A 12,465-nucleotide genomic window follows, 5' to 3' on the forward strand; every position below is an offset into this window, starting at 1 on the left:
CTCAGGAAGTCAGAAGCCCATAGAGCACCCAGACAGTTGAGTTTCAGTACTAGGATCTGAGACTAAAATTCTGTCTATAACTACAAGTAATCTCAATATGGAGATTCTGATAGGATGGCAATCTCCCTAAAACAAAAAAACACGAGATTTCTATTGCCGAAGAGAATGTGCAGCACATATGAATGCTGCATGAACAGAAAATAGGCTCAGAATCCTGTACTACACCACCCTGTCCTCTGTAGGATCTATGTCTCCACTGCTTCACTAAAAAACAAAACAAAAAAACTCGCATTCTCTCTCTCCTCTCTCCCCGCCCCATCCTCCTGCACAACACCCCACACCCACACCCCCAGTTTCATTTTGACTTTGTGGGTGGTATTTCTGTGGTAGAAATCTCCAGTGGTATAATGCCTGGGACACGGAGGCTTATGGCTAATTAAATATTCTAGCTGGTTTAATTTCCCCAAAATTCAACTACAATGTATGAAGTTTTTTTATGGTATGAAATAATCTTCAAGATCATTCCAGGCCTCACATTCATCAACATAAACAGAAATTTTCACTGTTGAATTATTCTTTCTCCCCCCTAAATTATTGTCCTTGCTTTTGTTTTTAATCTTTGAGGAAAAAAATACACTACAAAGCAATTCTTTGACTCGATCGTTGCTACAGTCAAAATTAACAACACTCTCCTGATCCTCAGTAACAGTCAATAAATTTAGCCACTTATTGTTTTTAATGTCTCTTTCAGGACTAGATGAATGAAACCAAAACATAACTACGAATGAAGAATGAAGCAATGAAGAAAACCACTTTCTGCTGATCTCTTCTTTGTCCAACCCTGTTATGTAAAAGTCCCTTAACACAAGACGAAATTCTAAGGCCCTCTCTAAAACTGCCTCTTAAAGAACTAAGACTACTAGCTCTGAATACAATGGAATGTTTTAAAATGGTAACATAAAGCACAACCATTTCCAATTTTGTGTCAAAGACCCATTTGTCTTACAAATCAATTTAATCTGTACCTTATTAGACAGTTAGGACTATACTAATCCAAATGGCATAAGCCTAACAAGATGGTGGAAGAACAGCCTGATTTATCAAGGAAGGTCCTCTTCTAGGCCAAGGAATGGGTAGGTGGAATTACAGATCTGGATTCTTGTCCTGCCCAATTATAAATAATTACTGTTTAACAAGAGCAGCTCAGAATTCTCTTTTATGTGGTTTAAAAAAATCCAGGGCAACTTTTCACCATGCTGACATTATTGCTGACATTCTTGTGGTAAGTGCCAATTTGTGGTAAGGAAAATTCACCTAATAAAACATATAAAAGCACTTTAGATAAAATTATCAAAACTTCATCCTACCTGAAGGCAGCCGGTGGAGAAAGCCACTTCATGAGTTATTTCATTTCCTTTACAGAGTAAGTGGCTTTGGCAAAGCTCGGCCAGCTGTGCACAAGCCCATTTCCTCTTCCCCTTAAGCACACAATTCAGTGACATTTCCCAGCTGCCCCTGAGTTAGGTGTGGTGATGACTGACTCCTGGGCAGAGGAATGTGGACACAAATAAAGTGCTTTATGTCTAAGCCTGGGCACATAAAAACTTCCCACATGTGAGCCTCTCTATCTCCCCCCACACTGACTTATGGAAGCTGAGCACAGCCGTGTGTAGAAGATGGAAGAAAACAAGACAGAGGAACTTGGGTTCCTGAATCAGGGTTTGGAGGAAGACAGCCCACAGATCAGGGCAACCAATTGGCAAGTGGGAAATTTCTACTGTGTTTGAAGTCATTATGCCTTTAAGAAGTTTATTACAGCAACTAACATCATATTAATTAAACAAAGTACACTGAGCACCCCTAAATCAAGGTTAGGCTGATCTGGAACCTAATTTTCTAAAATTAGCAACTCAGGTAAGAGTAGGACACATTGGAGGGAATCTCTAGATAAGTACCATCAAGGTAACACCTTCTTTGGCCACAATAAAGCCATCTATTCCAGTATGCAGTAAAACTTCTGCTAAGGAGCTGAGGTTCAAGAAGACACTTTGAACCTCTAATCCTTCATTTCCATAGTTAAATATTACCTGGTATAAATCACCAAATATTTATGAGGCTCTTCCACACTTTCTTTGCCAAAGGTATCATAATTCATGTTAAAATACAACATGAAACCCAACTCTGAATTTACTGTAACACTCTGTTGAAGTCATTTCTCAGAGGATATTAAGCGATCCAGTGGACAGAGTCCAAGCTGAGTTTCATTACCTGTTTATTTGTTCTTAATAGAGACCTAACATCAAGACGACCTTGGCACTCCCCCGTGGAGGCTGTATGTGTTCTCCTCCTGGATCACGAGAATCATAAAACGTACAGTGTTTCCCCTTTGTGCCCCATCCAGACACAAACTGACTGCAACATTCATGTCTGTTGTTGGCATTCTCCCTCCTCCTTTCTTTGGACCTGATCTTCTCGCTTTGACTTCATCAGGTATCTTCACTGCAAATTACCTTCACTGTAGAGTAATTTAAGAGATATGGTATGTATAAATTCTATCAATTAAGGAAGGAAATTAACACTCATTAACTGCTATGTGAGTTGTATTTAACTCACGGCTAGCTGTGAGCCTGGGGCCTCGTGAAGCATATGTAACTCACACATCTCTTCATGTTGGGAGCTTCGAGAACTATTTTTCAAGTTGCATACAACTCATGCACAGAAAACAATAAAAAAATAACAAATATTTCATTAAAAGGATCATTTTGTTTTTGAAGTTTTTATTCTATTTCAGTAATAAAACATCATGGCCGCAAGGAAAAAAACTTTTTTTCTAGTGTGGCAGTCAATGTGTTAAGTACCTACTACATGCCAGTACTTTCACATACTTAAGTCCATTTAATTTTGCAACAATAAGGTATATACCATGATTTTCCATTTTACATATGAGAAAGCACAGGGTTTTTAAAAAGAAAGAAAAAAAGAAAGAAAGGAAGGAAGGAAGGGAGGGAGGGAGGGAGGGAGGGAAAGAAAAGAAAGGAAACGAAAGGAAACGAAACAAAACCAAACCTCACCTCACTCAAGACCACACCCCAAAGTAAATGACAGCAAGATTCAAGTCCAGGACACCTGACCCCAAAACTCACTCTTTCCATTTCAAAATGCTACATTTGACCTATGACATATTGACAGCCTTTACACAATGGGGGGATAAAAAAAAAAAAAAATTACCAATCTTGATTTCCTTTAAATATTCATTTTAGTAAATCAATAGTTCTCCAAATTCCCATCCTTTGATTTATACCTCATCATCACATTTCCACAAAACCAAAACCTACAGTATGCTTTCTTGTATCAGAGAGGCAGTAAGCTGCAACTTGGAGAACTTAGAGAATAAGCCTAGGAGAGGAGGAGGCCTAGACCAAATCATTCACGTTTATCTCTGCCTCCCTCAGGAAATCGCTTCTTTCTATAAAGTTTTCGTTTCCACAAGAATTATTTCAGAGTTAATTTCACCAAATCTTAAGATTTCCAAAACCCCATTTTAAAAGACACTACATTAATAAGTTCAGTGAAACAGCCATGTATCAAAGAACGTGAAACACAAGTAGTCATCTTGAATTTTCTTAGTGGTAAAACAAATTACCCTACAACTACCTAAAATGGTAAAATGGCTCTATGCAGGATCATAAAACCATTTCTAATACTATTCTTCCCCACTTAAAGAACCGGGTGATGATCAAGGACAATTTGTAGTGTTATATTATTATAACTACTATTTCATTTAAGCAATTATCTATCATACTTATTTAGCATTCTTAAAAGTATAAACTAGCTAATCAACATCATTAATTCTCAGCAGCAGTTTTTAACAACATTAAATTGAACCACAGCTGATGACTGAAAATATCAAAAGATTAATATTCTTGGGTTGGCATGAGTTTTTAAGACTAATCATAAACTATCCTAAAATTAGATGATTAATGGTTATTGTTATAACTTAATAAGTTGTAACAGTTTTTGATGACAAAAATCCCACTCAGAAATATTTTCTTATTTGAAAGAGAATTTCAAATCAAACACTTTCACCAAAACTCTATTTCTATCGGTGACATTAAGATGATAAAACCATCAAAGCCAGGCTCTTTTGATCGCAAAGGTCAAAACATTTCTCCTTCCTCCGAAAACCTGCTGTGCTACATTAGAGTCCTTCACATCCACTGCGCGCGTCTCAGTCAAGCGCTGCATAATGGAAGATCTCGTTATTTTAAGCCTTACCTTCAGATAGGATCCATAATATTTGGTTACATATGGACTGTCGCACTGACTCAGCACTGTGATTTCTTGTTGAATGTCCTCTATCTCATCTTCAGCTTCTTCCAGATCAATGATTTTTATGGCAACCACTTTCTGAGTCCGATTGTCAATGCCTTTGAACACCTCACCAAAAGAGCCCTTTCCAATTTTCTCTAGTTTTGTAAAAAGCTCTTCTGGATCTGCTTTTAGGTTCTGTAGGAGAAAAGGAAAAGGAGGGAAACTTTAATACCTCATGATGTCATGATTGCTTTTGTGATTTATAACGTTACAGGCGACAATCTTTCAGGGACTGATCTGATTTCCATGTCAGGGACCACGGTGATGGTGACCACAGTTCCTCGGGTTCAGGAAATAAGATTTCCAGGTGTCATCTACATGTGTGCATCAGACTATTAAATGCAGCAAGTGTGAAACAAGAACAATTACCCAGCTAGATTAGAAAAACTGAAAAGGCTCCAGCTTTTGGATAATGAGTAAATAAAATTCTAAACACTTATTTGAACATGTCGGGATTATGTGGATTTATTGAAAAATCCACGCTTGTCTAAGCAAAAATTCCACTCTTCACCCCATCCTATCCCCCAAATTTCCTAAATTCAGATGGGTATTTACTAAAACATAGGTTAACTAGCTATATCATATAATAACAAAAATAAAGTATATTGTAACTATGTATCTTTATCAATAACTATTGCCTTCATGTAAACAATAACAATCTTACCAGATCCCAGAAAACAAAAAACAACTTGTATTCTCTTGTGTAAATGCTATACCCTTGAAATAGTTTCTAACAGCTCTTAACCACCCACCTGATTATTGCAAACCCTACAGAGTATTCATCTCCAAGCAGTCCAGCTGTCAGGACTCAAGCTCCCATCCCAACAGCTATGCTGTCCAGAGATGTGTGAGCAGCTGAACTCCGAACAGGGGCAGTAACCTGTCCTCCCCAGGGGCTGTCAAGCACAGAACTGAGGGGCAATAATGACACTGAGCAAGCCAAGCTGGGGATGCTGCACATCTCACCACAAGTCACTGCCTGGCCCAAAGTGCCAGCAGTGCCCCACAACAAGCACCAGCCTGGAACCCCACAGAGCTCAAGGGGACTCTAGAATCCACCAACACTACAAACATATCTTCCCGCACAAACAGTACAGATGAGGGAGAGGATGCCGGGCCAACCCTCAAAGGTCTACCAACCCTTCAAAGAGGCTGAAATCTAGGGAAAAGGAACAAAAGGGAGAAAGGAGGAGGAAGAATGAAAAGAATGTAAAGAAAGAGGACAAGGAGAAGGAAGAATAAGAGATACAGCAGGAGGAGGCACCCACAGAGCAGTGGGCATCCGGGGGTCACATGTGCATTAGGAGCTGAGTGAGCCCCAGCACCGCCAGGGCTGGCTGCTCACTTGCTTCCGCGGATAAGACACGCTGAGTCCCAAGCAACTGCTTCCCAAGGGAACTGCTGAAAGCCAGTCGGCCCATCTCCAATTCAGAGGCCTTGCTGTGCCACAGCATGTCCACCATGGAAATGGCACCTGCCTGGGACACAGGAACGAACAGTCACAGGTGACCTCCTTCACACAAAGAGCCAGAGCCCCTGCCCCATTTTCAAGACTGCACATTGAACAAGGAAGAAGCTCACAAGACCCACCAACCACCTTAGTAAACACAAACAAAATAAGGTCTGTGTGCTGGACGTTATATATACAACGTGTCCTGGGGTCACCAAGACAAAAGGACACGGCCATTACAAGGGCTATACTTATAGCCACGATTCTCTCCTGGCTCATAAAAAGCTAAACAAACAACTACTTTTTAAAAATGAAACTATTCAACTTCATTTCCACTTGAAGCACTGCACTAAGCATATCAGGCTGGGTGATTAATAGAGATGCATTTAATTTTTTTTCTAAGCAGCTGCTGAACTGTTTTCTGTCATGGAACTGTTTCAAATGTCTTTTAAGACACAAACATTCAGGAAGCCTCCAGGCTTTAAAAAATGCAGTCCAAGACCCGTGGGTTTACCAAGATAGTCAATGACCAGCAGTCAGAGCCCAGGATAATTTGCTTAAGTGAGGACTGTTTTTAAAGCTAGTGGGTAGCCCTAAAATATCCTCTGATGATTTTCAAACCTGTGAAGTACTCCAGTTGAGCACCCTTCAAAGTCATTTTGGGGAATATCCTCAAAGAATGCCAAAGAATCCTGGGTGGGAGCCTCACATCTGACTCAACCTGCACACGCCCTGACCTGCGTCTCCACCCTGCTCTCTTGCACCAACTGCCAGGATTCAAGGCTTTCAGGGAAGAAAAGAATTCCTTTTTTAAGAGTAATGCAATGTACTCACTCTGTCCTTGGCTGTTTCCATGCCCTCCCCCTTACCTCTTTCCCTCCAGGACGAGATGGGGTGGCCCTCCTTTTCTTCAAGGCCAATCCCAAAAGTGGAGCTTTGGAATCCATCCTCTCCTCCAGGATATGGCTTCACCAGTAACCCCCTTCCCACTCCCTCTTCATTCCCCCTCCTGCTGGCTCTCTGCCCTTGGCAACTCACTCAGGTTCCTCCCATTTAGAACAAACAGCAGCAGCCCGCCTGACCATCTCTTTCACTCTCTCCTTGCTCCCAAGTTCCCTCAAAGTCATCTGGACCTGCCCAGTCCCGTCCCCACGGCTGCAACCCTGCTCCGCTCTGGCCCTGGTCACCAGTGCTGCAGTGATGTGCATGCGTGCGAGCATCGTCAACCACGCCCTTCTCCTCCTCCTAACTTTCCAGTCCCTTGGCATAGGCAGCCGGCTCTCCACTGTCGTCTTCCAGTCCCCTCGCTCCAGAAGAATCTTCTCACACAGACCCCACCTTGGCCAGCCAGGGCATCCCCCGCAAGGTTGCATCCCTAGTCCTTCTCCCCAGGGGTGCCAGCCAGTTTCAGGCTTTGGGACCCTGCTTCCCACACCTGGCCAGATCACAGGGGACACTCACAGTCACACAAGGCAGGGTAGGGGAAATAATCCACACTTTTACAATACCCCAACTGATTCTGGTGATGAATCACCTTTAGGGAAACAGTTTTAAGTGACCACATATGTGACTACTTTCACACTAGCTCCAGCCCTGCCTTTTGAGTTCAAACTCCCAGGATGGGTTACTTTGCCAGGTGTCTCCTCTTTCTACCCAGACACCTAAAGCTCAACATATACACACGGAATTCATCACTTCGCTGCTGCACTGGCCTGTCCTCCCACAGTCTCCGGCTGTCCTGCACTGTCTCCTTTGCTAGACTGTAGGCTGAGGGAGACTAGGGACGTGTGCCTGGGCACGAGTGGCATGGTCACTACACATCCTGAGCAGTAAGAAAGCCCCAGGCTCACCTGGCACAAGCAGAGTCCAGGTCAGACTCTGCAAAGACCCTCCGAGCTCAGAGACATGAGACCCTGGAAGCAGGAAGACCCGATTTGCAGGAGCCAGAAGAGAGTCAACTACCACGAACTCCCAGGAGCAGTGGCTCTCAAATCTCCTGGAAGCCTTGGTAGAAACCTTAGGTTGCCCAGCCCCACCCCAAGTTTCTGATTTAGTCAATCTGGTGTGAGCCCAAGAATGAGGGCGTCCCTGGGGGGTCCAGATGCTACTGGTCCAAGGACCACACCTGGAGAGTCACTCCTAAGGAGAACAGGGACAGGGGGCCAGGCAGCCTCGACAAGATGACATGCCACCAAAGCACAGATCAGGTCAACTGATCACCCCCCTCCATTAACTGCCCCACCCGTGCTAAGAAAACAGTGGCATTTCCTTTTTGAGGATTAATTTTAAAAGACCTTGACAAGAATTTATCCAAACCATTATAATGTTGTTGAGAACCATGTGAGAGATTGTTACAAAAATAACCACTAAAGAATCCTGGTTGTTTGGTTCCATACCGCTGTGAGTGTGGCTCTGGCTCTCCTCCCAGCAAGAGGCAGCGTCGGCTGCCCCGGCCCTTGAGTCTGCCCGCTGGTCCTGTTCTATTTCGACCATTACGATGTGGCAGATGGATGCTGCCGGCCGCTAGGCTGAGGCCCTGAGAGGGCTCACAGAGCTCACTTCTCAGAACCGTGGGACCATGAGGCAGGAAAGGCCAGGAATGAAAGACAGTGTGGTTACAGAGATGCATCAAGCCACTTCCCGGAGCCCAGCTGAGGTCCCAGTATGTGCATAAGGTCACCTTAGGCCACCCAGCCTCAACTATGCCACTAGCTGACTGCAGAGAGCCTAGAAAAGCCCAGCAGAACTACTCAGTCAATCCACAGAATTATGAGCAATAGTAAGTCTGCTGTCTTAGCCACTAGATTTTGGTTGGTTACTCAACAGACAACTGATACAAAGACTGATGCTAGAAGCTAGGTGCTGCCCCAACAAACACCCTGACAGCACGTGCCCAGCTCGACGCTGGAACTGCTACGGACCATCTACGGCCAGGTGCCTCGTGTCCCTCCCTGCTTTGAACAGGAGTATATATTGCAGTCTCCCTCTCCCTGTGTGCCATTGTTTGTTGAGATGATGCTCTCTGAATTGAGAGAAGCCACAGCCAGAGAGCTAGCAGCCCCATCCCCATCCGCCCCAATGCAGGCAGAGGACTCAGACGCTGTGTCTGATGCTGTGCCAGGAGGGAAGGGGGGACGGGAGGGGAGGAGTGTGTCTTGCATGTGTGTGCACCCTCAGGACTGGAAGGCAAGCTGGTAGATTGTCATGACAATGGCTCCAATAAGTAACCAATCCCGTGTCCGAACCCATGTGACTTTGCCCACTGCTCCCATCAAGAGGCAGAGTCTGTTTTCCCACACCTTGAATCTGGGCTCGCCTTCCGATTCCCGTGACGGGGTACTATTTCCAAGGTTAAGCCTTAGGGGTCCTGCAGCTTTCACCCTGCCCTCTTGGAACACCTCCATCAACACAAGAAGAGGCCTGTCATGGCCTGCTGGAGAGGCCACATGGAGAAGAACCAAGATACACTTAGCTAAACACCCCAGCTGAATGCCAGACCGGGAGGGAGAGGCCCAGCTGCCCTAGCTGTCCCTGCCGAGCCCAGCCCCAGCCACTCTCCAGCTGACCACAACCACATGAATGAGCTTCAGGCAGATCAGCAGGAAAACCCCTCAGTCACCCCCGAGAACTGTGAGAAATATTAAATCATTCTTGTTTAGGTCACCAAGTGCTGGAGTGATTTCTTGCACAACAATGGATAATAGAATTCAACAGAGATCACTGGAGGAGAAAAGTGTCCACGGAGGGTCTGGGTAGATGTTCTATACTCCGGAGAGGAATGCTATATTTTTAATAAACTACCTGTTTTCCTTCTGCCTGGTCTAAGGCAGCCTGGAAAACAGCTGTTTCCACTATTTCTTATACTATCTTCCCAAAAGACCTTTCCAGGAATCTGCCACCTGTACACTGAGTGGTCCTTGCTTGTCTTACATCTGCTCCAGTGTCCTGTGCCTTTCAGAGTTCTTCGCCTCTCGGTCAGCAAGCAAACCTGGCTAAAAACAGCCCTTGGCAAGAGGGAGCCATCTGCTAAGACAGGACACCAGGGCGCTAAACAAAGCAGGGCTCCCTGTGCAGGCAGCCTCGCCCATTGGCAATTCTTGCATAAGTTCATTACCATACAGTATCATCCCGTGGCCAGAAGAAAATCAACACCAAAGATGACCTATTTCAAATAAGAACCTCAAGATTCAGCTGCCAGAATGTGTTCTCTGAGACAAGCAGATCTCCTTAGCAGCAAAGGTGCCATTTTGCCAACCTTTCTAGAAACGCTTATGCTGCACTAAGCACTGGCCATGGCCTCAGACTGGAAAGGCCTGCTGGCTCCTCCACCCATCCGCCCACCTCGACTGCAAGGAAGCTGAGCCTGCAGCCAAGGACCAGGCACGAGTCAGGATGCCCAGTGGCTCGGTCTTTTCTGAAGCAGGGGGAGGTGAGGACACATGGACAGCACCCACCCCCAACGTTCCCCTCCAAGAAGTCACCTCTCCTAGAGCAACAACGCTGGGCGTGGGGGCGGTGTTGGTTGTCGCCTGTACACAGCAGCCCACAGCTCAGGCCCCAGACCCAGCACTCAAAAAATACCAACTAGATGCCCGTTCCCACAGTGGAGCGGGATCACCCCAAGGAGTGGCAGCAGAGGGGAGGTGTGACCACCACTCCTATGCTCACTGGGCCATGCACCCCCAAAGCAGCTTCACACCCACACACCTTGGCTTCCTGCTCTGAGGGAAGGGCTGGGGGGGCAGGGAAGAGATAACAGTAATAAATAATACTATCTATCTGAATTAAATGCAACTGAGAGTGAGGATCTAGCACCCACCAGTCGAGGTGTCTGACACATCCCCTGCAGTGCCTGGCAACCGAAGGCACTCACATACTCACAACTTTCCAACTCCCCCAAAACCTTCACCACCCGTTTTTAGAAACAGCCCAACTTCCCATTTGGGGGCGCCGCAGGGTTAAATAAAAACTTTAGGGAAATGACACTTGATTTTCTGACTTCTGGTGGCTTTATTTTCTTTTTTAACACCCTTCTCATCATGACACCACCAGATCATCTGTCTCTTTAAATTACAGGCAGCTAAATTCTGGGCCATCCTCATAACTTGCCTTGTTTATTTTTACCTACAAGATTTAGGAAAACCAAGGCATGTATTATATTATACTCAATAATATTAAGGTCAGGATCATTAATAACTGATTAAATAGACGATACATTTCCTCAAATCAAATAGCCCAGGCACAAGTCTGGGCTCTGAAAATATTCCCAAGCCACTCCCCTCAATATACCCGTGGAAACACCCACCTGGGCTCCAGGATCACAGGAAGAGCTGAAAATCCCAGGGCAAAGTGCCCCGGGTGAAACTGGAATCAAGAATGTTACAGAAATTTCTCACCGAGTATCACATGGAAGAATCCTCTTTCGGTGCAACCAGTTACCCAAAAGCCTGGGATCTCCTAGAAGCCCAGGGCTACTGGAAATCAACAAAGGTGTGTACAGCACAAGTACCTGTTATGCCACCACACAGTATAGTAAGGACAGGTCACCGATGTCCACTGGTCTGCAGCACTGGACACAAAGCCACCTAACTCTGGAGCCATGAGTTCTCAAATATGCATTTGTGCCCATTAGGGACACCTAAGGAAAAAGCCCATCTAAACTCAATTCAGATACTAAGAAACTAGACTTGAAGAAAAATCTTGAGTGGCCAAATTCTCATGTAAAATTTACATTGCCTATACATATCTTTCTTAATCCTGACTACTACTTTAGGCATACACGAATGAACCCTCTAATTTTTCAAACAGTTCTAAAAGACTGACCATTCACTGTGAGAGTGATATGTCCATATCTAGACAAAATCGTAATAAATTCTAAAAGGATGCGGATGAAAATTATAAAACAAATCTCTATTTCCCAGTTGTTACAGATTTAAGTGATTGTCTCTTCCCAGTGGATCTGAACACATATACAGCAGTGATTGTGTGGAGCAAGTTAGCCTAACATGGGGGTCAGTACAACAGGCCAATTTCCACTCTGCAAACATCTAATGAAAATGAGTCTGTGGATAGTGGTCCTCCGCATCTGAATAACATGGTCCACGGCGTCACCTCTGTGTACGTGTCCAGAATTTGATCAGCAAATTCCAGGAAACGATCCATGGTCCTTTCCGAACACATGTCCTAAGGCTCTCCAGGAGATGACACTCATTCACCCTGCCCCAGGAGAGGCACACAACCAAAGCATCTTAAAACTCAAAACAGAATTTAGAAGTAAAAGCAACCTAATTAAACAGCAGACGCTAGGTTAAATAAACTCTAATGATTGTTCTATAGCTTTTACAGACGTTTCTAATGATGGAGGCTTAAGGGAATAAGACTTGTAGGATGCAGGAGGCAGGCGCCTGCTCTTCTCCTCCACCCTCTGCCAGCCCTACAACCAAGGCTCTTCTGCTCAGTTTTTTCATCTGTAAAGTGGGACAGAGACAAGTACTTTCCTCTAAGCTTTGTCATCTGAAGTCACTGAGACAGTTCATGTAAAGCTCTTACCCAGAGACAAAAGAAAAGATCTGACCTATTTTGAAAATCTATTTAGCCCCACCATACCATCTCTGCGCTCCCTTCCTCAGCACTCCAGCGGCTGG

The 12,465-nt window shown here is 44.7% G+C and overlaps 1 protein-coding gene across 3 annotated transcripts in view; it reads right to left on the minus strand.

Annotated features, from left to right (window-relative positions):
* Window positions 1–12,465, minus strand: part of STK24 (serine/threonine kinase 24) — a 110,602-nt gene that overhangs the window by 53,658 nt on the left and 44,479 nt on the right. For 2 of the 3 annotated variants that reach the window (XM_069467054.1, XM_069467053.1), the window contains exon 2: window positions 4,276–4,506. In XM_069467054.1, coding sequence (XP_069323155.1) covers window positions 4,276–4,506 — 231 coding nt within the window. Of the gene's footprint in view, window positions 1–4,275; window positions 4,507–6,690; window positions 6,769–12,465 lie in introns of those variants that run through there. The other variant, XM_069467052.1, reaches the window with a different exon arrangement.

Source organism: Eulemur rufifrons, chromosome 4, assembly GCF_041146395.1.
Source record: "Eulemur rufifrons isolate Redbay chromosome 4, OSU_ERuf_1, whole genome shotgun sequence".
Lineage (NCBI taxonomy): Eukaryota > Metazoa > Chordata > Mammalia > Primates > Lemuridae > Eulemur > Eulemur rufifrons.